Source organism: Pocillopora verrucosa, chromosome 13, assembly GCF_036669915.1.
Source record: "Pocillopora verrucosa isolate sample1 chromosome 13, ASM3666991v2, whole genome shotgun sequence".
NCBI lineage: Eukaryota > Metazoa > Cnidaria > Anthozoa > Scleractinia > Pocilloporidae > Pocillopora > Pocillopora verrucosa.
In genome coordinates, this window is record NC_089324.1 from 4,590,821 (window position 1) to 4,616,381 (window position 25,561).

Here is a 25,561-nt window from a genome sequence, read left to right on the forward strand (position 1 = left end):
GCAGAAGGGTGATTTGCGCCAGATAAACCTCGAACCCTGAGACTTTTCGACTCTGCGCATTACGCACGCGTTGTGCATCAGCACGCGATGAAGTGGATACGCCTGCAATGCAGCTGACTACGCATGCTTAACGAAGCATCAAACAAATTCACCTCGAGGAGAGTGCTCCTGAGATTTATGCAAATCTTGCGCACGCGCTGTGTTGAAACGTGCCATGAACATGAGCAAGGTGGTGTAGATGTGCCCACAATGCAGCCGGCCGCGCATGCTACAATTAAAATTTTCCAGGTATCATCCCTGATTACCAGTTTTTGTTAGTATGGAGCTACGCGCACGCTACGAGCTCCGCCAACAAATACGCAAAATATTAATACAATTTTGGAGGTTGTATAGATTGAACTTTATTAATGTAATAGAATTTATTTTAAAAAATCAGCTCTAAATCACTAATTCTATAAATTTCAACATTTACCTTCCTATTAAAAAAGGGGAAAGGCCAAAATTAGATGTCATGCGTAGAAATCGAGAATGAATAATCTAGTTACAATTCACGTGTACTTGTCATTGAAAACTTACTCACATGACAGGCTCATAATTACATTTTATTTTTAAAATTACATTTTATTTTGTCTAGCTACACATTGTTAGGCTTCTAAACAAAGTATGGCAATTACATCGTCTGTTTTGAAAGCAAGCAGCAAATTAATTTCTTAGTCTCGCAATATGCTAGTTTGCCAAGTTGAAAGAACCTACAGTGTACGTTAATTTTAGTCTTTTTAATTTTTAATTGGATTCCTGAAAGGGAGCTAGGGTTACTTGACAGAATAAACAGCTTTCATTTAACTACTTTCTTGCCAAATCACCAGCTGGGTATAGATTATATTGTTGCAATAGACATTGCAAAAAGTTACTAAATACCTATTTCTAGCAACTTCCTCAAACTTCAGCACACTCAGCATTCTCTATATCTCCATTCATACCTAACATTGGCTGACAAGGGAAACACTCTGGATTATGGCTGTGTCTCGAGGAAGAGAACCACAGCCAATGTTTCTCCTTTGCAATATACAATGATAGAGAGACTACAACTATGATAATAAGAAAAGCACAAGCCGTGCCTACGGCAATCTTGGTGACATCTTGTGATGTTGTTGTCAACACTAATTAAAACAAATGGAAAATAAAATGAGTAATTTGAATTACACATGTCAAAAATATATATATATATTTATGAAATTCAAATCACAAGATACCGTTAGGGTTCAAAGGGCCAAACGAAAACACATAAGCACAAGCAGTGGTTACAGTTTCATTTTCTTTTATCTGAATGGTTGAAGAACTAGATTGCAGACCGTTTCTCGAAACAGATTCACAAAAGCAAGTAGGGAAAAATGCTCTCTCTAACTTTGATTTAGGGATCCATGCAGTACCTTTACTTGTAATACTTGAATCTTCTCCTGGACAGTCAGCTTCATATGCATTTGGTCGTATACCACTTGGATTCTTTGATGAGTTAGTAAAGAAAGGACATGATTTACAGGCCTGTTCAGATGTCTGGCCAATGTTTGGCTGGTATGTTCCTATTGGACATTGAATGAGACTAGTTGCCCCTAAAGGGCAATAAAAACCTGCTGGACATGATTTACAGGCCTGTTCAGATGTCTGACTAGTGTTCGGCTGGTATGTTCCTTGAGGACATGGAATGCGACCACGTCCTCCTGGAGGGCAATAAAAACCCGCTGGACATAGTTCTGCAATACAATACAAAACAACAGTTACCTATACCTTTATGTCTATTTTCCCAATGAACGCATAATTTACAAAAGATAAAAGAGGGAATTTCCTTTAGCTTTCCATTGGGAAAATAAAACATACAAGTTAAAAAGGTATATCTGTATAGCTCTGAGCTAAACCTTGTATGGATTCACTATTTGGTGGCCAGAAAAAAACAGTTGATTAGTCCTTGGAAATAAAATATTCACAAAGAGAAAAGTGTACTTCGGAATTCAAGGTGAAGGAAATAAATTCATTTAGGACAACACTGAGAATGTTTTTCTCATTTGACCTTAGAGCGTTAACATGAAGTAATAAAAAAAATCACAACTTCCTTCATATTATCCAAACACAGGTTCCCAAATTGGCACCTCTCACAGACTGCAAAATTAGTAGCCAAAATTTTTCTCTACCTGCCATGGTGACCAAAATGATTTCTACAGTAGAAATCTTGAGCTTGCATATTTTGTTTACCAATTTCAAGTCTCAAGACAATTTCCAGCCTTACTGTTTGTAAATGTTCCTTTGGTAAATGCATACAGTACATACATGCATATAAATATGCATGTAAATAAGAGGGAAGTTGAAAGAAACATCAGTTCTCTAGTAAAATAATATTATCACATGACTTAAAATGAGTAAACAAAACATTAAAGCTAAAGAAGTCTCCAGGAGTGCTGGTTTGTGAAACCAAAAGTGTGAACTTCAAATGACAGAGGAAAATTTGATCTTTTGTGCATGCATGAATCGTACATATCATAAAATTTTGTAATGCAGCTGGAAGACACAGATAATAAATCAACTCGCAAGATTTACAAATCAGTTCTCCACATTGTACCCAATAAGTTTTTAATATTTTCAGCTCTGAGAATCTAGGCAGAGGACAATAAAGTATAACCTGGTGAATATTCCTCTTTCTTCTCATTTCATTTCTTCTTGAAATTGTATTGATTCAGTGAGGAGAAATTCCTCTTTGGCCACTCCTGAGAGTGACAGGGTCAAGCCTAGGTGTGCTAAAGAGGTCTCCTGGATCCAAGTATCAATTCTCTACACTGTCTACAAATACATTTTTTAAATTAAGGTCTTCTGAGATACTTGTTTTAAGTTTAGATGTTTCCTTTTTTTTTCACCTTTCTGCTTGAAAAATTATGGATTAGTGTTGGAAGAAACTACTTGAACTAGTGGCACATGGGAGTGAAAGGATTAAATTAAGGGAAAAATCCCCAAACAATTAATTGTAAAAACTGTGATATTGCTTTATTGTCTTATGGGAGCTCAGTCGGGAGGAATTTTCAGAGCTGGAAAACAATCCCCCTTGAAAATACACATTTTTAGTTCAACAGTGTTTGACCCAACTCCAGTCCCTTTCAACTCAGCACCATATTCTGTTGAAGGCTTTTCATTTCTTCTCTAACTATTGAAAACGGCTATGTTTATTTCCAAATCATGAAAACAGTGAAATTCCCTTGCAGATTTCCTGATAAAATCCACACAAACAGATGTTTTAGATTTACAATGTATAAAAGTCAGGAATGAGAAATAGTCATCACAAGTATGAATGTGTCAATCTTATCTTATAAGACCATTAACTTCAGGCATGACCAAAATGAATACCAACACACTTACGAAAACAGCTGATGAGAACATATAATTAATGTTAATAACAACACATTAAGTAGAGGATACTATTTTGCAGACATGTATTTCTGAAGGGAAGCAGAATAAGATTGGGGGTTCATAAAAATTAGCAAGTGATACATCACCACACAGAGTAGATGGTACTGTGTAAAAAAAACCTCAATAAATGCAAGAAAGAGTCATTTACCATACCAACTTCAAGAAGAAATGTTTTTGTTGATTTCGGTCCATATTTGGAAGCTTTACATGTGTAGTTTCCTGCATCTTCCATGGTGACATTCTTAATTTCCAGATGGAAAACATAGTTGGGAGGTGTAACTATTACTCTTGGCTTGAAATATTCATACTTCTGTAGTTCATCATCCTCCATTACCATTATGTCATTCTTCAAGAAATAGCCAATTACACCATCAAAGCCTTGGATTTTACAAGTTATGTTGACTGTGGTTCCAATGTAAGCTGTGTCCAAACCATCAAGTTTTGCATACTCTATAACTGGGCCTCTTGGTACTAAAATTAAAATAGACAACTTTGTAAGAATCAAATGCTACTCAAACCTTTTCCTCGTATTCAAAGCCAAGTCAATGTATTCAATGATAATAGATTTCATTGTATTTAATCCTGCAGTTCCAGTCCATCAGCACCAACAACAAAATGTTTTGTAAGCAAATTTGATGACTTTTTTTGAGCAATTTTAATTTTTTCACTCTTCTACATTCATAGCTCCTTAAATTTAATTAAAACCTATAGCCTGTACAGTAAGGTCAATGCAGTAAGGTTTGTACAAAAATTCCATTCTCAAATTAAACCGATGGCTGCGAATGTTTCACTCAATCCATGCGGCAAAATAATAGGGATTTCATAGCCTATACCCCAGTACTTAATGCAGCGGTAAAAATATATCACGACAAAAACATATCAAATCTGCATCAATCTACTTTCAAAATTTTTATTTATGTCTGTACCTTTTTTCAGGTCCTAAAAATAACTTTGCTTATATCTTTACTTTTTCACAAATTCCATTATCCAGCTGAATGCATAGATGACATTGTAGCTCATTTAATGTCTTGAGAAATACAATACATGGCCACAGCCCTGCCACAATAATTACCCTATTTACAGAAAGGTCTGCCAAACTTCTCTGATGTTTTTTTAACCCAAACTCTATTATTATCCATCTCCAACTGTTCTTTGCTTTCTCGGGCAAAGGAGAGCTCAAATCTTATGTTTGGTCAAATCTCACATTTGTTCAAATTCTGTGTTGAAGTGTGCTAATGAGGAGCATCAATTTAAAATTTATTAGTTTGCTTTTAACATGTGTCAGTCTTATGAGATCATTTCATATGATTGAAGACAACAGTTTTCTAAACCAGTCTGACATACAATAGAGAGATAACTCTAAATATAGCACTTGAGCCTGCTCAGTCTGCACCATAATTTAAGGATAATAGTTTTCCCCTTCTATTTAGGGCAAGCTGGCAGCTACAGGCATGTGTTATACTTGGGTCTTAGTGGTGAGGGGAAAAGCTTGCTCCAAAGATTATATTACAGACCAGGCATGGTTACCTACCCTTGACAATCAACTTAGCTGTAGCTGAATAACTTTTTCCCTTCTCATTTGTCACAACACATGTGTAGTTTCCTGCGTCCTCTTCTGAAATTTGTGTGACATGTAGACTTTGTTTGCAGGATCCAAATTTGTATTTCTCCCTTTTCAGTTTGGAATCCAGAGAAATAAGTATGCCATTAATCAGCCATGTTACATTTGCCGAAAAATTTGAATAGACATTGCATTTAAATCTGTGGCTGCCATCCACATCTCTTGTTATGGTAGATCCAGAGGTCATATTTATATAGGGGTCTGCATCATCTGAGGGGTGAGAGGATCCTGGAATGATTCCATTATTACAATTTCCTGTGTCACGTCTGTGCCTTTTTGATGAAAAGTACACTAAATAAGAAGACAATCAATCAATTAATCATTATAATTAGTTTGTGAATTGGATATTTTGCAAATGACTGAATGGTTTAATGTTATTTCAAACTAAAAAAGAGTTGGTTCTGATAATGTATGAAGTTAATAACCACAGGTTACCCTGACTTTGCTTGAATATCCACAATTAATGACACAATTCAAAAGCCTAGGTTGCTCAATAAACCCATCTTTGTAATTCTGAATATAACTGTTGCAATTACTCTTTACATATAACATACCCTATCTAAAATAATGAATTTCAATAATACCTTTAAAAGATTTGTTAAATCACTTTTTACTGATTGGACATGCACATGACCAAGATTGTTACAAAACACACAAGGTAGCAGTTTGATATTCACACTTGTCATTTCAGTGGAGCTAGTGTTTGCTACCGTAATTTCCGGTCGTTTATCCGCGGGTAATCTGTTGATTTTGCATTAAACGCGCGCAACTACGGGTAATAGGAGGTGCGGGTTATGTGACAATTTTAAAATCCAGTGGTAGTTGAATTGAAAAAATATATCACCAACATGCGTTTCCACCTCTCAAGTAAATTTTATTGTGTTAATAGTGCCGCAAAGCGGCATGAAAACATGGTGCCGACTCGAGTTTATTTCACGCATAATTAGTTGCGCGACTAACAAATTATTATCGGCACGCGTGAAAACAAAACCTTGATGGTGACAAAAATTATCCATAGATATCCGGCGCATCAGTAACAAATTTCCATTTAACACTAGCTTGAGCTAAAGAGAATTTTCCCGTTTTAAGGGACTTGTTAGGCCCAATAGAACCGGAGATATCGATTTTTTCAGAAATCGCCGACAGTACTTTATAATTCAACTTTTAATACTCACCCAGCTTTTTTTCAACAAATCAACAAGGCGCTGAACGATCGCTCGCACAAAATGTGGCCACAAATTCGCATTCTGTCAAGTATGAAACGTTGAGATTTGGGCATGGGCCGCTAGTGTTTTTACTGTATAATCTTATCAATAAAGTACATGCTAATATTGACACAGAATTGTGCACGCGTCTGAATTTCTTTGACCTTTAAACTCGACAAAGACGCTTTCAAGTTTTCGAAAGTTGGATCAGACAACTTTTAAAAGACTGAAATGTATCACCTTAATGTCACGTTTTCGCCACCAAAAAGTTGAATAACAACGTGCGGGTTATCCACCAGTGCGGGTAATCTGTTGACTTTTTATTTTCGCCGTATGCAATAATCGGCCGGTGCGGGTAATCGGCCGTGCGGGTAAACGACCGGAAATTACGGTACTTATCATGTTTCCCATGGCAAAAAAGTAACATGTTATTTGATACATATTATGATTTAGACAGAAAAGGAATAAGTTCTGCTGTAAGAAACCAAAGATTTGGGGCAAACTGGTGAAGGTGAGGGCAAACTCGCTTTCCGTCAGGGGGTGAACTCTTAAGGCGGTAGGGGGAAACTTGCAATGGGCAAAACCTCCAGTTACCTCTAAGATTGACAAGCTTCTAAACTGCTTGATCAGAGACAAAGAGACTGAGGTCATGAGAGTAAAGGAAACAACTGCCACCTTCAAAACAATCTTGAACATTAAGCAAATTCTCCTTGTCAAGGATGTGCTCGTTTTTACAATAAATAGATTGGGTCGCTCAACAGACCTAATTCTGGCATTTGCATTGTACATGAGGTAAATAAGAATAATGAATGCCTCTCCACTTTCATTTATTATTTTGAAATGTTTAATATTTCACTATGTGAAGACCTGGTTATAGTCGTGAATCACAAAAACAATCCAAAGAGGGTGTGACAAGCAGCCATACTGTAAGTCAGAAATCCTGTTTGCAAATTGTGCCAGCAAATTCACCACAGCAAGCAGGTATGTAAATGAAACTTCTATACAAAGAACTCCCATGATCTAATTGAAGATTCGCCCCTCTAGCAGCTACATATCTACTTGTAACTTAGTAACAAGAATTTAATGTTAGATCAGGATTACAAAGACCCTGAATTATCTGTAAACTTTTAAAGCTGATTGTGTTAAGCATAAACTTCACATAAAATAAAGTATTGTATGGTATCTCATAACCTGTTTGCTGAGTAATGTATGAATATTGTGGGGAGAAGTTACATGTTGAACACTTCTGGGAGTTACAGGGTTAAAAAAGGCCTTGAATCTGATAGGAATGAGGCAATTTACCTTATCTCTATTATCGTCATTCATCTTTTTTTTACTGCAATTCCTTAAGCACTACTTTCATCAAGTGACATCAAATCAATTATAAATCTCAGAACTATAATTTGAAAGCGGAAGTTTCGAGGTGAAATAAAAAACTTCTCGATAGGACCAAAGGAAGGCGTAAAATGACGGTCCTTAAGATCTTCGCCTCACTACTACAATGAAATGGTAACCCTCCTCCTACATCACTAACTTTTCCAATTTCACAACTAATTGGGCAATACAGTCCACTAGATGGCTAAACAAATTTCTCACAAGAGATCTCCACAAAGTTAAGCTTAACAAGCTTAAGCTTATTTCTCCATAATTTTAACATAAACCTTAAATTGCTCTGAAATTGCAACAAGCTCACCTTTTCCACACTCCTCTGAGTAAAAAGCTTTCCCTGGGCAACGTTTTGGATCGTTTTGATGACTACACGTTACCACAAGCACATGGCCACTCACTCCTCGCCTGTCCTTGCAAGGACAAAATACCGTTTGGTTACGGCATTGCGATCTCTGTTCCCGTTGTTCCGATAAAGCAGAGGTAAATTCCACTCCGCAAAATAAAAAAAACAGTAGAAGTTCCTTCGCAAACATAGTTCGGTTCACTTGTCTAGATCGCTTCACTTGCCTAGATCTTATCAAACCTACTCGGAATTCCCGGAAAGACTGGGCCTGCTAGAATTTCGAAATGGTTTTAGATGAAGCCTGCGTCTTCGTAGAGGACTCTTCTCAACAATTCCAAAATACAGTTTCATCTTTGGGATCTGAAGGAAAAAATGCTTACGCTGCTTATGCTGATTTAGCAAGACAACGGAACCTCACTTGACGACGGCACGCGCAGTGCAAATACCCAAATATGGTCAAATTAGAACAGAATCCAGACTAATCCGCTCGCTCTCCCCCGCATCTGATGTTCCCGTCCTGTTGCTAAATCAGCCTATCTTCTACTGAGGACTTCCTGTGATACTAAAGGGGATGTCTGAAGCATGATATTTGTCGAGGTGTCTGCTTTTAAGAGGTCTTAAGGACCTGACTGCAACATTAAAATATTTATTTCTCGATAAGGTTTCTTTTCAAACGGTGGGAATGCCGCCCCCGTCGAGTTCTGCTACGAGTTCCCGTCACTGTACACTTTCTCACAGTCTTCTCACGAGAGAAGAACTTCTCAGAGGATACCTTGTATTGAAAAGAAAATTGGAAAATTTGATGACTTTAACGGCTGTATAACCATCTCTTGACGAAAACAACTTTTTGATAGTTTACTGTATGGTGATTCAGTATTGCGAGCAGGACAGAGAGTTATCTGGTGGATAACGCTTTCGAGCCTTCGAACAACCAAAGGCAGGTATTTCTATCCCATCGATATCTTCCAAAATATTTAAGTTGGAATGTAAGTGCCGGATATTTTGTTTCTTCCCGAAAAGAGCATACATTCCGTTGACTTCTAGTTTGAAATACTGATAACTTGAAAATTCCGTCAGATCGAATAATATTCAGACCCTTCAGGTCATTTTTTCAGTTCAACTCTATCCTCATATTTTCAGATCTGCTGTTTCTTAGCCAGGAACGCGGAACTTGTTTCTGATTATCACTTCTCTACCTTTTGGGAAAAAAAACCGTTGCCGAAGGGAACAGCGAAGTTCGGACGACCACCACAAATCGTATAAAAAATTTGAATCCTCTTTATTGTTCTGGATACTTGATTCAGACCTTGATTTAAATCGCAGTTGTACAGCTTGATTATTCGATCAAGGAAAGTCAAAAGACGGTTGATTCGAACAGATGTGGTCTTTTGTGACCTTGAATCCATACAGAAAAAGGATGCTATAAATTAGCATTATCAAAGCAACTTCCGTGACGGTGTCACAGCGGATATGGACCCCCCTTCGCAGATTTGGACCCCCCTACCAAAATTTCCTTTTAAGCATCCTTTCTGTCATATTTGGTAACTAATTCTATTTGCAAGCTTTTTTGTCGATGTTATTTTCAATCACAACACAACATTTCCTCAATAAAGGTAAAAAAAAACAACAGCCATTTCGTTCCAATTCTACCGCATTCATTATAGCGAGTCGAACAGTATACGCAAGAATTAGATGTGAACAAACTACTGCATTCGAACTATTGAAATTGTTACAATAAATCTTTGCTTCTTCTGATGCGAATCAACATTGGTACGAAACGTCATAACAATAGTGGAGACTATTGCGTCCAGTCACTGAAATAACTCAGTCTCATTTTCTAAAATCATAACATTGAACAGTTTTTGAATAAGAACGAAGAAACTACTCGTATTACAAGTCGTTCGTAAAGCCTATGATAAGTAAAAATGTTTCTATTCTGAACTATTGGAACTCTCAGCTTATTTTCAGATGCAAATCAACATTAATGTCAACGTCTTAACAAAAGTGGAGACTATTACATCGAACTCAATCTTATTTTCTAATTTTAACGATTATTAACTGTTGAGGGATCCTAAATAACACCTTAACAATTATGAAGACGTCTAGAGTCTGTCAATCTGCAGACAATGCAGAGTCACTCGTCCTCCGGGGCAGTCTTAAATCCCACGCAGCTCATGTGTAACCTTTCCTCGCACAACTCGCACTGTACCATGTCGTCCCAACACTCAGGCATTGGACAATGACAAAATAAATTAGTGTCACAAGTTTGTCTCTCATTGAATCTAGCGGTGTTCGACTATCGCGGAAAAGGTTCAAAACGACCTCTCTCCAGACATTAAACTAAATTCTTGCCCATTTTCCTCTGGTCAAAAGAAACATCCGACGGGATGCCAGTTCGTATGCATTAACGATACGCATGTTTTGAATTAAAAACATACTTTAGTACGCATTGAAACGAAAAGTATCATCCATTTTTACTAGAACGTTAAGGATGATGTGTTCACTCAGTTTTGTTGGGGGGTCCAAATCCGCGGTGGGGGGTAGCGGATTTGGACCGGGAGGTCCAAATCTAGGGGGGTCCAAATCCGCTGGGACAACGGATCGTATCGTAATTCGCAGACTTACAGCTCAGATATGTCTAATTTGTATTATCTTCTTCTGAGGACTTCCTGTGATACTAAACTGGTTAAAATACAAAACGTTCGCGGTTCAAATCATTTTGGAATCAAATATCAATCATACTGAAAGGAAATCGTTGGTTTTAAAAACGATGACGGCGATTTTATTAATAAACGAAACAAAAACGAAAACCGGAAATCTGTCTGTGCTCGTGGGCTTCAAATTCATCCAATTTCTTACTATTATAGTACAGATAAGAACCTATTTATTTATCACATCTACGATAATATCTAAGTTGGGATTAGGTGTAGGCCGTTTTTGTTTTCCCCGAACAGAGCATTGACTCAGTTGATTTCTGGTAAAGAAACTCCGATAATTCGAAACTTTCTTTAAATCGAGGTTCCTTTCATACCCTTCCGGTAATTTTCTATTTACCCTCAGTGATTTATAATTAAAGCACAACGTTGTGCTATTTTCAGATCTGCTGTTTCTGGTCTGGAATTTCTAAGTTGTTTCCGATTGTTGATACGCTTTGTTATTTTTAGCGTGAGAGAAAAACAACAACGGACATCTGCCTGTGTTCTGGTGGCTACTCGTTTCGAGGGTCTCAATTAATGGGGAACCGTTAGCCGCAAAACGGCAAAAAAAACCCAGCCGATAGGCATAAAAATTGAAAAATGTTAACCTTCAGTTGAAGAAAAAGTCAGTAACCATAAAATATTTTGCTGTGTCTTGTCGTTTGGGCAGATGCGGAAACGAGAAAATTACGACGTTTTCGCGCCCAGTCTAATCGTAATGACATAAGTCCTTGCTATCCAAGGGTCACTCAGCAAAGATTTACCAAGTTCTTTAAGTTTTTTTTATCCTTTCTGGTGTATCATAGAAGTTTTGTTAATGTAATTAGCGTGTTATTTCGGCCATTGGTAAAAGTAATGAGGGCCGGAAGGGAAACTATGACGAGAGACTGCAAGCGAAAATGCTTACAGTGTAGGTGGAATCCAGAAGGATTTGTAAGGGCCAAAAGTAGAACTAACATAAAATCAGAAAATACCGACCATGCTTCGCTAGATTAAAAGCAGGTAGTTCCGATTCCTTTCATGCAAACGGAAGAGGTATGAGAGGAATATGAAAGGAGCGTGAGCCGCGTGAGGGCCTAGGGCGAGAGCGAGCAAGAAAAAAAGTGCGACAAGGCTGGAGGTGGGTAGTCTCTTCACAGGTAAACCAACCTACGGCAGTGTCGATATATATGATATTAAAGATAGATATGACGAACTGTACAGCTGCTATGAATTAAGCACAAAATAAAGGGAAAAAATAATCACGTATCTTGATCTGAAAATCTCTAGAAAGTGAAATGAAATGTAAATGCACAGTGTTTATTTTTGTCTCTCCAAAGAGTTTGAGTCGCCTTTTTACTGAATTAGTTTCTTTAAAATACTATTGTAAAAAATCGTTATTGGAAACGATTCTCTCAGTACAAAAGCAAGTTCTTTGATGCATAATTAATTAAGAAAACTAACAGTGGAATATCACCTAATCTTTAAACTCCCAAGATCTTATTAGTAATTCTCCTTACTGTTTGGCAAACGATTCTCATTATGTTAGTTTTAAGAATTTGGTATCGGATCAATTAGTAATCCCATGATTGATATTTTTCTTCATTCGCATCACTTAATAGTGTATTGACATTGTTAGGAGAAATTTTGTCTTGGTCACTCATAAAGGTTGAAGGGTTAAGAGCGATTGTCCGTAACTGTCGGACCAGGTCGGACAGGCAGGTTAACTGATTTGGCTCAAATTTCACTTTTATGCTTGCTTAGGGTCTCCTTTTAAGAAATGGATATTTTAAGATTGAAATTAATTTTGCGTGGGAAATAAGGGCTCATAGCCATTTGAAGCCGCCATCAGATATGGAAACGAGGCTGACCAAGAGAGGGTTTTAAATGCCTGGACTTCCTTTGCTTCCTCATTTTTGTATTTTTTTTTTATTATAAAACAAACCCACAACTCTTCGTCTGTATTTTGAACAGTAAATTTCGCAGAAATATATAAGGAAAAGGGTTGAAACACGCCATTCGAGTTACTTAATATTGGGTGTTTTATGATCGGTGAAAAATACCGTAAGGTCAGAAACTTCTGGCACTGTTGATATGTCGAGTTAGAGCAATTTGTTAGTTTCTAAAACAACATATGTCAAAGATTATTTGCTATAGAAAATTTAGAACTGGACAATTTTAATGCGCTCCCACACTGCCCAGTAAAATATAAGATTCTTGGACGCAGTCTCCCTAAGTTGGCTTTGTCCGGAGCATTTCGGTTCAAAAACTCGATTTCTTTCAAACTTTGCCCATTAATCTTTTGCGGTCTAAGAGTTTACCAAATGAATGTTTTCCACACCAGCTGTCTTCTTTCTACATTGTTTTTGACCAAAAAAGTGCTTTTCTCACTTTCGATGGAAATTGGTACCCTATGCACCATCTTTGCAGAAGTACTCCACCCCAAGCAAGGTGCAGATCCCAGAAGGACGATGTGCGCCAGCCTCGAACCCTGAGACTTTTCGATTCTGCGCATTACGCACGCGTTGTGCTTCAGCACGCGGTGACGTGGATACGCCTGTAATGCAGCTGACTACGCATGCTTAACGAAGCATCAAACAAATTCACCTCGAGGAGAGTGCTCCTGAGATTTATGCAAATCTTGCGCAAGCGCTGTGTAGATGTGCCCACGATGCAGCCAGCCGCGCATGCTACAAGTACAATCTTCTTCATGCAGTCGCATGCTGCCAAATTTTCCAGGCTTGATCCCTTATTTCCTATTTTTGTTGGTATGCAAAAAATTAATTAATTTTAGAGGCTGTATAGATTGAACTTTCTTAATGCAATATAATTTATTTAAAAAATTAGCTCTAAATCACTAATTCTATAAATTTCAACATTTACCTTACTATTAAAAAAGGGGAAAAGCCAAAATCAGCTGTCGTACGTAGAAATCGAGAACGAATAATCTACTTACGATTCACATCTACTTGTCATTCAAAACTTACTAGCATGACAGGCTCATAATTAACTTTTACTTTGTCTACAGCTACACACTGTTAGTCTTCTTAACAAAGCAAGACAATTACATCGTCTGTTTTAAAAGCAAGCAGCAAATGAATTTCATAGTTTCACAATATGCTTGTTTGCCAGGTTGAAAGAACCAAACAGTGTACGTTAATTTTTGTCTTTTTAATTTTTGATTCAATTCCTGAAAGGGGGCTGGGGTTACTTAACAGATTAAATAGCTTTCATTTAAGTACTTTCTTGCTAAATCATCAGCTGGGTATAGATTAGATTGTTGTAATAGACATTGCAAAAAGTTACTGAATACCTATTTCTAGCAACTGTCTCATAACTTCAGCACACTCAGCATTCTCTATATCTCCATTCTCACTTAACATTGGCTGGCAAGGGAAACACTCTGGATTATGGCTGTGTCTCGAGGAAGAGAACCACAGCCAACATTTCTCTTTGCAATGAATAATGAAAGAGATGCTACAACTATGATAATAAAAAAGTGCAACCCATGCCTATGGCAATCTTCATGACATCTTGTGATATTGTAGTCAATGCTGGTTAAAACAAATGGAAAATAAAATGAGTAATTTGAATTACACATGTCAAAAAAGAAAAAATATATACATATATATTTATGAAATTCAAATCACAAGATACCATTAGGGTTCAAAGGCCAAACGAAAAGACCAAAGCACAAGCAGTGGTTACAGTTTCATTTTCTTTATCTGAATGGTTGAAGAACTAAGTTGCAGACCGTTTCTTGAAACAGATTCACAAAAGCAAGTAGGGAAAAATGCTCTCTCTAACTTTGATTTACACATCCATGCAGTACCTTTACTTGTAATACTTGGATCTTCTCCTGGACAGTCAGCTTCATATACATTTGGTCGCATACCACTTGGATTCTTTGATGAGTTAGTAAAGAAAGGACATGATTTACAGGCCTGTTCAGAAGTCTGGCCAATGTTTGGCTGGTATGTTCCTTGAGGACATGGAATGCCACTAGCCATTCCTGGAGGGCAGTAAAAACCGACTGGACACACTATACAGTCTAGCTCAGATGTCTGCTTAATGTTTGGCTGGTATGTTCCTATTGGACATTGAATGAGACTAGTTGCCCCTAAAGGGCAATAAAAACCTGCTGGACATGATTTACAGGCCTGTTCAGATGTCTGACTAATGTTCGGCTGGTATGTTCCTTGAGGACATGGAATGCGACCACGTCCTCCTGGAGGGCAATAAAAACCCGCTGGACATGGTTCTGCAATACAATACAAAACAACAGTTACCTATACCTTTACGTCTATTTTCCCAATGAACACATAATTTACAAAAGATAAAGGGGGGAATTTCCTTTAGCTTTCCATTGGGAAAATAAAACATACAAGTTAAAAAGGTATATCTGTATAGCTCTGAGCTAAACCCTGTATGGATTCACTATTTGGTGGCCAGAAAAAAACAGTTGATTAGTCCTTGGAAATAAAATATTCACAGAAAGAAAAGTGTACTTCAGAATTCAAGGAGAAGGAAATAAATTCATTTAGGACAACACTGAGAATGTTTTTCTCATTTGACCTTGGAGCATTAACATGAAGTAATCAAAAAATCACAACTTCCTTCATATTATCCAAACACAGGTTCCCAAATTGGCACCTCTCACAGACTGCAAAATTAGTAGCCAAAATGTTTCTCTACCTGCCATGGTGACCAAAATGATTTCTACAGCAGAAATCTTGAGCTTGCATATTTTGTTTACCAATTTCAAGTCTCAAGACAATTTCCAGCCTTACTGTTTGTAAATGTTCCTTTGGTAAATGCATACAGTACATACATGCATATAAATATGCACGTAAATAAGAGGAGAGTTGAAAGAAACATCAGTTCTCCAGTAAAATATTATTATCACATGACTTAAAATGAGTAAACAAAACATTAAAGCTAAAGAAGTCTCCAGGAATGCTGGTTTGTGAAACCAAAAGTGTGAACTTCAAATGACAGAGGAAAATTTGATCTTTTGTGCATGCATGAATCGTACATATCATAAAATTTTGTAATGCAGCTGGAAGACACAGATAATAAATCAACTCACAAGATTTACAAATCAGTTCTCCATATTGTATCCAATAAGTTTTTAATATTTTCAGCTCTGAGAATCTAGGCAGAGGACAATAAAGTATAACCTGGTGAATATTCCTCTTTCTTCTCATTTCATTTCTTCTTGAAATTGTATTGATTCAGTGAGGAGAAATTCCTCTTTGGCCACTCCTGAGAGTGACAGGGTCAAGCCTAGGTGTGCTAAAGAGGTCTCCTGGATCCAAGTATCAATTCTCTGCACTGTCTACAAATACATTTTTTAAATTAAGGTCTTCTGAGATACTTGTTTTAAGTTTATATGTTTCCTTTTTTGTCATCACCTTTCTGCTTGAAAAATTATGGATTAGTGTTGGAAGAAACTACTTGAACTAGTGGCACCTGGGAATGAAAGGATTAAATTAAGGGAAAAATCCCCAAACAATTAATTGTAAAAACTGTGATATTGCTTCATTGTCTTATGGGAGCTCAGTTGGGAGGAATTTTCAGAGCTGGAAAACAATCCCCCTTGAAAATACACATTTTTAGTTCAACAGTGTTTAACCCAACTCTAGTCCCTTTCAACTCAGCACCATATTCTGTTGAAGGCTTTTCATTTCTTCTCTAACTATTGAAAATGGCTATGTTTATTTCCAAATCATGAAAACAGTGAAATTCCCTTGCAGATTTCCTGATAAAATCCACACAAACAGATGTTTTAGATTTACAATGTATAAAAGTCAGGAATGAGAAATAGTCATCACAAGTATGAATGAGTCAATCTTATCTTATAAGACCATTAACTTCAGGCATGACCAAAATGAATACCAACACACTTACGAAAACAGCTGATGAGAACATATAATTAATGTTAATAGCAACACATTAAGTAGAGGATACTATTTTGCAGACATGCATGTATTTCTGAAGGGAAGCAGAATAAGATTGGGGGTTCATAAAAATTAGCAGGTGATACATCACCACACAGAGTAGATGGTACTGTGTAAAAAAAACCTCAATAAATGCAAGAAAGAGTCATTTACCATACCAACTTCAAGAAGAAATGTTTTTGTTGATTTCAGTCCATATTTGGAAGCTTTACATGTGTAGTTTCCTGCATCTTCCATGGTGACATTCTTAATTTCCAGATGGAAAACATAGTTGGGAGGTGTAACTATTACTCTTGGCTTGAAATATTCATACTTCTGTAGTTCATCATCCTCCATTACCATTATGTCATTCTTCAAGAAATAGCCAATTACACCATCAAAGCCTTGGATTTTACAAGTTATGTTGACTGTGGTTCCAATGTAAGCTGTGTCCAAACCATCAAGTTTTGCATACTCTATAACTGGGCCTCTTGGTACTAAAATTAAAATAGACAACTTTGTAAGAATCAAATGTTACTCAAACCTTTTCCTCGTATTCAAAGCCAAGTCAATGTATTCAATGATAATAGATTTCATTGTATTTAATCCTGCAGTTCCAGTCCATCAGCACCAACAACAAAATGTTTTGTAAGCAAATTTGATGACTTTTTTCAAGCAATTTTAATTTTTTCACTCTTCTACATTCATAGCTCCTTAAGATTGAATTAAAACCTATAGCCTGTACAGTAAGGTCAATGCAGTAAGGTTTGTACAAAAATTCCATTCTCAAATTAAACTGATGGCTGCGAATGTTTCAATCAACAGTTAAATGCAATTTACCAAAATTTGGTTGTCTCACAAAAATTTTACTCAATCCATGCGGCAAATAATAGGGATTTCATAGCCTATACCCCAGTACTTAATGCAGCGGTAAAAATATATCATGACAAAAACATATCAAATCTGCATCAATCTACTTTCAAAATTTTTATTTATGTCTGTACCTTTTTTCAGGTCCTAAAAATAACTTTGCTTATATCTTTACTTTTTCACAAATTCCATTATCCAGCTGAATGCATAGATGACATTGTAGCTCTTTTAATGTCTTGAGAAATACAATACATGGCCACAGCCCTGCCACAATAATTACCCTATTTACGGAAAGGTCTGCCAAACTTCTCTGATGTTTTTTTAACCCAAACTCTATTATCATCCATCTCCAACTGTTCTTTGCTTTCTCAGGTGAAGAAGAGCTCAAATCTTATGTTTGGTCAAATCTCACATTTGTTCAAATTCTGTGTTGAAGTGTGCTAATGAGGAGCATCAATTTAAAATTTATTAGTTTGCTTTTAATATGTGTCAGTCTTATGAGATCATTTCATATGATTGAAGACAACAGTTTTCTAAACCAGTCTGACACACAATAGAGAGATAACGCTAAATATAGCACTTGACCCTGCTCAGTCTGCACCATAATTTAAGGATAATAGTTTTTCCCTTCTATTTAGGGCAAGCTGGCAGCTACAGGCATGTGTTATACTTGGGTCTTATGGGCGAGGGGAGAAAACCTTGCTCTAAAGATTATACTACAGACCTCAGGCATGGTTACCTACCCTTCACGGACAACTTAGCTGTAGCTGAATAACTTTTCCCCTTCTCATTTGTCACAACACATGCGTAGTTTCCTTCGTCTTCTTTTGAAATCATTTTGACCTCTAAACTTCGACTGCAGGATGTAAGTCGGTATTTCCAATTTTTTCCATCCAGAGAAATAGGTTTGCCATTAATCAGCCAAGTTACATTTGCCGAAAAATTTGAATAGACCTTGCATTCAAATGTGTAGCTGTCATCCACACCTCTTGTTATGGTAGATCCAGAGGTCATATTTATATAGGGGTCTGCATCATCTGAGGGGTGAGGGGATCCTGGAATGATTCCATTATTACAATTTCCTGTGTCACGTCTGTGCCTTTTTGATGAAAAGTACACTAAATAAGAAGACAATCAATCAATTAATCATTATAATTAGTTTGTGAATTGGATAGTTTGCAAATAACTGAATGATTTAATATTATTTCAAACTAAAAAAGAGTTGGTTCTGATAATGTATGAAGTTAATAACCACAGGTTACCCTGATTTTGCTTGAATATCCACAATTAATGACACAATTCAAAAGCCTAGGTTGCTCAAGAAACCTTTCTTTACAATACTGAATACAACTATTGCAATTACTCTTTGCATGCAACATACCCTATCTGAAATAATATCTTTCAACAATATCCTTTAACAGATTGATTAAATCATTTTCTACTGATTGGACATGCAAATGACCAAGAGTATTACAAAATACACAAGGCAGCAAGGCATGCAAGGCACAGAGACAAGCTATAGAAATGATTTTTAATTAAAAGAACCCTGAGGTATTTCTTTGTGACTTAGCCCTTCAGCTCCTATGAGTGACCAAGACAGAATTTCTCCTCACAATATCAATACAATATCAACCAGATGAGTGATGAGAATAAAGAAAAATGTTAATTTGGGGATAATTAGTTGATCCAATACTAAAATCTTTGACCAAACATTGTGCGAATTGTACAGTTGACAGTGCGAAGAATTACAAATTTGATCTTGGTTAAAGGGTTAAAGAACAATGCTATTTCATCCTATTTTGCTTACTAGTTGTGGGTTAAAGTAAATCCTTTCATGCTTTACAAATTTCTCTTACTGTCAATGTAACAGTTGCTTTCTATAATACTACTAAGTTATGAATAAAGGATTAATTATGAACTTATAAACATCTGTACCACACAATGCATGATGACTCTCATTCTGCATGCATTTTCCAGCTGCAAAACGATACTTAACTATAACATTTTTTAGTTTTCATGCGTCCTACTGGCTAGTTTTACACTATGCTAATTTACAGTGGCACCTCCAACGTTTAAAACCATAGCGCAAATATTTTATCGTCCTCCCTGATGATGCCGTAGAACGGCGAAAGCTCGGAGTGGATAAAGAAAGAACCACAGTAGCACTTAAAGGCTTCATTTGATCAATATTCCACATCATTACGACATGCTACTAAAGGACACGTTCAAACGTTTAATAATATTTTTTATATATTTCCATCCAAAGAAATTTTCTTAAAAGTCTTAAAAAAATTTATTTCGCAATGGCTTACATGATCAGCATATCTTGCATGCCTTGCCTAACTGGCTCACTCTTTGTAGCAACCCATAACCAGGTGTGTTAATTAACACACGACTACTGCATCAGTGTTGCAAAGCCCCAACAGAACTCTGGTCTTGACCCAATTGGTTTAACCTTTAACCTCCCAATTGCACTTGTCCTTCGTTGCACCTTCTGTTTCTTGGCTACTTGACGTGTTTGCCATGGCAAAAAATAACACGTTACTTGATACATATTATGCTTTAGACAGAAAATATTAAGTTCTGTTGTGAGGAACCAAGATGAAAGATTTTAGGGTAAACTCGCTTTCCTTCTTCAATAAAACATTTGGTGGATTGTGTGTGTTGTGCGAATAAATGTAACCAAAAATAAACTGCATTGGTGCCACGGATACCTGTTAGAACAAAATGCAAACTGAAGACTGCAGACCGGATACAAAATGTAGACCGCAGACTGCAGAGTAGGTACAATATGTAGACTGAGAGTTTAAATGAGTTTTCTCGTCTGGTATGTAATAACTTATCATCTTACAACTTACCGAGCGTCACGCAATCTCTTTTCCGCGGTCAGCTTTCACGATTATTTGCACTATTTTGGAATATTCCTGGAACATTCCTTGATGAAAATTGATCGTAATATCATTTCAAGCCTTCATATAGTCTTCTCACTCTGCACGCGAGTTGGTTGGTGTGATGTCTGTACAGATTTTATCAACTTTATGAAAGTGGATGTAACTATTGAATATTAAACACGCGCAACATTCGAGAAACAATTGACAGCTTTGCACGTGGTCCGTGACATCATATTTTTAAGAGGTATGTGTTTATTTTGTTGACAAAAGTGCGGACCGAGACCAAAACTTTTTCCTTCGACTTGATATATTTTTGACGTTAGTAGGTCACATCAAATTAACTTACCTCCGTAAATCATTTATTCCAGATAACAAAATCAAATAAACATGTTAACGATGGTATCTGAAATCGTCCTTAGCCAAACACAAATGACTCCACAAGATCACTTTCTCCAGGTATTGAAAACATACACAAAATCGACTATAGATAATTTTAATCAGACATTCATCTAGAGATAGCACTGAGCAAACCAATCCAGAAAAATATGATAGACACACTCAACAAATCATGAATCTCGCAACACAGCTTGCCTTTAAAAGCTGCTCAAATCAAAATGTTTGGTGCAATTCACCAACACCTCAAGCAATATATGATTCAAAATTTTCCCTCTCACTCTCCTCGTGAAGGAACAATAACCATGATCGTGCCACAGTGCACAGAACTCCGTTTTCTCTCGAACAACTATCCACCATTTTTACAGCATGGGTAACACGTTTACTAGAGGTAATCTGATATCTTTTATCTGTCTATTAGTATCGCATTTCTCACAGGGCGCGGTAAAATACACGTTAAAAACACAGAAAAGCCAACATTTCTCATTCTAAAAGCTGATTCCATTTTACGAACCGCTCTCTTCCGAATCCCCTATCACTTCGTTGAAATTTGAACACCTCTCAAACCAAAGAACAATCAAAGTGCTCTGTGAGCAAACTCGTGAATTGACAGATGACTTACATGATTTTTTGGATTATGTTTAATGTTATCTGGTTCAGGGAATTTTGTAGTTGATTGTCATATTTAGAGTACGAGCAGTAGTTCAGTGTTCGCTAATGTAGCAAAGTAACAAAGTTACGTTGGGATAAGAAGGCATTACAATTGAAATGATTATGCCATTACATTTGATAAGGGTGGATGATGTCATGTGTTTTAAACATATATAATTTTTGGTTCTGGTTCAAAAGAGAAGGTTGGAGGTAATTGTGGGTGAAAAGTGAAATTTACTGTCTATCATTGTATATTGGAAAATCGAGGCAATACTGACTTAACGAAAACATTAATGATTCCCTCTTTATCATGATTAATGATTCCCTCTATTAATTTGATTCAGTCTTGAACGACTTCATTCGTTTTAAAAAGAATAAATCAAACAAAAACGAAAAAAAATGAAACTGAAACACAGTCTTAATCCTAAGTCTAACAGTTTCGTTGGTGACTAGACTGAGTTAATTTCATTCTTTCACGGATAAATAGGAACTCATCGTAAACAACTTCATCTTTGGGTCGCTTGGTTTCTACATGGTCTCCCCATAACTCCTGATAATTCCGTTCAAAATGCATTTCAACTCTAAGAAAGTAGTGCTCAATAGAGATGTACTGTCATGATTGAGAAAAGTATTCAGTAAACAAGGGGGAAAAACGACGACGATTTCCAACTTATCCTTTACAAATTATGAAGAAAAACGAGTAGTGGTGAAATCTAGTAGCACAAAAACGAAATGACAGCGACACAAATCATAGAAAAAAATAATTTAGTGGGCTTCAAAATTTGATAGATGAATCAGCAAACTCGATACTAAACTGGAATGGAATAGTTTCAAAGTTTAATCGCCCATGTGGATTTATCTATAACTTAATAGTTTATGGTATTTATAACTATCCTCTGTTTGCGCTTGTTACATAACTCTCAAAGAAGATAATTTCGTTTTCTTTAGAGTGGTCTATAAAACCGAAAATTCAAAGGTGATGGTGATCTTTAAAAAGCTAAGGTGAGGATTCTCTTGCAACGACTGCTAAATCATTTTTCAACACAACGCGACGGCGTTCTCGACCCAGTTTCTTATCGACATTTTTGCTGTACGTGCTGGTGACGTTCCCGTTATCTTGCTTAACCACTATAGTACAAAGCGCAGACAGCAGACTGCAGACCGGATACAAAATGTAGACTACAGACTGCATAGTGGGTACAAAATGCAGACTGAGAATCTGAAGAGATTTTTCGTCTGGTATGTGATAACATGTCATCTTACAACTTAGCGAGTGTCACGCAATCGCTTTTCCGCGATCAGCTTTCACGATTATTTGCATTATTGTGGAATACTCCTGGCCCATTTCTTGATGAAAATCGATCGTAATATAATTTCAAGCCTTCATATAGTTTTCTCACTCTGCGCGCGAGTTGGCTGGTGTGATGTCTGTACAGGTTTCACCAACGTAATTAAATTGGATGTAGATGTCAATGAGATGTCACTATTGAATATTGAACACGCGCAACATTCGAGAAACAATTGACAGCTTTGCACGTGGTCCGTGTTATCATCTTTTAAGCGGTGCGGTATGTGTTTATTTTGTTGACAAAAAATGCAGACCGAGACCAAAACTTTTCCTTTGACTTGAAATATTTTCGACGTTAGTAGATCACATCATAATAACTTACCTCCGTAAATTATTTATTCCAGATAACAAAATCAAATAAACATGCTAACGATGGTATCTGAAATCGTCCTCGGTCAAACACAAACGACCCCACAAGATCATTTTTTCCAGGCATCGAAAACATACACAAAATCGACTATAGAGATTTTAATCAGATATTCATTTAGAGATAGCACCGAGCAAACCAATCCAGAAAAATATAATCGGCACACTCAACAAATCATGAATCTTGCAACACAGCTTGCCGTTAAAGAACTGCTCAAATCAAAATGTTTGGTGCAATTCACCAACACCTCAGTCTAGCAATATTTGATTCAAAATGTTTCCTCTCACTCTCCTCGTGAAGGAACAATAACCATGATCGCGCTACAGTGCACAGAACTCCCTTTTCTCTCGTACAACTATCCATCATTTTCACAGCATGAACAACACGTTTACTATTGGTAATCTGATATCTTTTATCTGTCCAGTAGTATCGCATTTCTCGTAAAGCGCGGTAAAATACACGTTTAAAACACAGAAAAGCCAACATTTCTCATTCTAAAAGATGATTCCAATTTACGAACCGCTCTCTCCGAACCCCTCTTCGTTGAAATTTGAACACCTCTCAAACCAAAGAACAAAAACGGCGCTCTGATTGGTGCGAGATACATATCCTAATGCGGCGATCTGATTGGTGCGAGATACACACCCTAAACGATTTGATTGGTGCGAGCAACATACCACTTTCTGTACGCTAACATAGCTGTTAATTTTTTTTAATAAAAAATAATAACTAAAAAATAGCTCAAATTCTCAATAATAATACCTCGCCTTACTTCCACAGCCATTACTTGTTATCTGACCGCTTACTAATTACTTTGATGAAAATATCCCATTTTAGCGGGTTGTCCATTCGAGGTTTTCAACGTACGTAAGAAAAGCCCTTTTTTATGCTTTTCTTATGTACGTGGAAAACCTGAGAATTTGAACTATTTTTAATTCCTTAGAACGGTCGTAAATATTCTCATACAAACTCTTATAATTCTGCCATGACTAATATAGCGCAAGATGATCATCTCACAGCTGGAGTTTGGGTCGCCTGTGGATTGACAAGCTTCTAAACTGCTTGATAGACAAATAGACTAAAGTCATAAGAGGAAACGAAACAACTGCCAACGTCAGAAAGATCTTGAACATTAAGCAAATTTTCCTTGTCAGGATTTTAACCATTTATCACCCCGAATTGAAAACAAGTAATTTCACTATATGATTCCTATATGTTATCTTGCAAACAAGCCGAGAGAACCAACAAGCTAATTGGCTAAATGAAAATATCTGCTTTGCTTAGTACACAGGAAATATTGGCAGTCAGTAGGAAGAATTACTGATTGGATCTAAGGAGTTAAAGGTTTTAAACACCACTGTGCACATGTGCACTTTCCTTGAGCATCCTCCCCAGGGAGAGATTTAGGGCCCAAAGGAACAGGTTCAACAAAAATTAAAGCTCTTCTCTTGCAGAATTTTGTATTTTAAGGAAATCACAAGAGATCTCTACAAAGTTAAGCTAAACAAATCACATTAAAGTAGCACCGTAATTTAAATATAAACCTTAAATTGCACTGAAATTGCAACAAGCTCACCTTTTCCACACTCCTCTGAGTATAAAGCTTTCCCTCGGCAAACTGGAATTTTTGGATCGTTTTGATCACTGCACGTTACCACAAGCACATGTCCATCCACTCCTCGCCTGTCCTTGCAAGGACAAATTACCTTTTGGTTACGGCATTGCGTTCTCTTTTCCCATTGTTCCGATGTGGCAGAGGTAAATTCCACTCCACAAAAAACAAAAAGTAATAGAACTTCCTTCGCAATCATAGATCAATTCACTTATCTGGACTTTATCAAAACCTCTCGGAAATACCGGAAAGAGTTAAAAAGATAACCTTCTGGGCCTGCTCGAATTTTGAAATGGTTGTAGATAAATACTTGCGTCTCGTAGAGGAGGGGCCTTGGGATTTTCGGTTTTGCGGTTTTGGCTATTTAAAAATGTTTACAACGGTGATCGCGGAAGATAATCAAGCGAAAGTGTCTATGCACGTTTTTTAAATACTCTTCTATAAGGGCCTGGGACCAAAGTAAACACTTAGCACTGATCAGGCAGATGGCAATCTCAAAACCAGAACGTGACTTGAAAACTTCATCGTGGTAAATTAAACTGGGAAAATTAAAATAATGCTTTCACCTGTTTCTCAGCACTTTAAAGAGATCAGCGATTAGACTTGTGGAATGAGCGACACAAACACAGAACTGACGAAGTATCGAAGAAGTTAGTTTAAATGTCTTAGGCGAGACCAGAAATCTATCTACTTTTCTAAGAGGGTGTATGTGTGTATGTGACGATTTGTAGAGCTCTGAGATGAGTGTTCGAAGCATGGTATTTGTCGAGGTCTCTACTTTCACGAGCTTTTAAGAGCCTTAGTGCA

At 36.9% G+C, this 25,561-nt stretch overlaps 1 protein-coding gene across 4 annotated transcripts; it reads right to left on the reverse strand.

Annotated features, from left to right (window-relative positions):
* Positions 1-390: 390 nt before the first annotated feature.
* On the reverse strand, positions 391-25,129 carry LOC131776542 (uncharacterized). 4 transcript variants are annotated; one of them, XM_066160132.1, is made up of 6 exons: positions 7,970-8,425; positions 5,316-5,362; positions 4,982-5,279; positions 3,604-3,921; positions 1,431-1,751; positions 401-1,160 (listed from the first exon to the last, which is right to left on the reverse strand). In XM_066160132.1, the coding sequence occupies exons 1-6, from the start codon at positions 8,196-8,198 to the stop codon at positions 937-939; spliced, it is 1,437 nt and encodes a 478-aa protein (XP_066016229.1). In that variant the 5' UTR covers positions 8,199-8,425; the 3' UTR covers positions 401-936. The 4 variants fall into 4 exon arrangements, with proteins under 4 accessions (XP_066016227.1, XP_066016229.1, XP_066016228.1 ...); XM_066160130.1 differs by lacking the exons at positions 1,431-1,751; positions 3,604-3,921; positions 4,982-5,279; positions 5,316-5,362; positions 7,970-8,425 and adding exons at positions 14,516-14,944; positions 16,802-17,119; positions 18,236-18,610; positions 24,719-25,129 and having other exon boundaries at positions 391-1,160; XM_066160131.1 differs by having other exon boundaries at positions 4,982-5,362.
* Positions 25,130-25,561: the final 432 nt, after the last annotated feature.

What these genes read in the sequence shown, in the direction of transcription:
- LOC131776542 (XM_066160130.1), bottom strand. Translation starts at nt 24,953, where the DNA reads ATGATTGCGAAGGAAGTTCTATTACTTTTTGTTTTTTGTGGAGTGGAA. An exon ending in AGCTAAGTTGTCCGTGAAGG is followed by an intron (nt 17,120 to 18,235) that starts GTAGGTAACCAT and finishes TTTTAATTTTAG; the next exon opens with TACCAAGAGGCCCAGTTATA. An exon ending in AACATTTCTTCTTGAAGTTG is followed by an intron (nt 14,945 to 16,801) that starts GTATGGTAAATG and finishes ATTGTATTGCAG; the next exon opens with AACCATGTCCAGCGGGTTTT.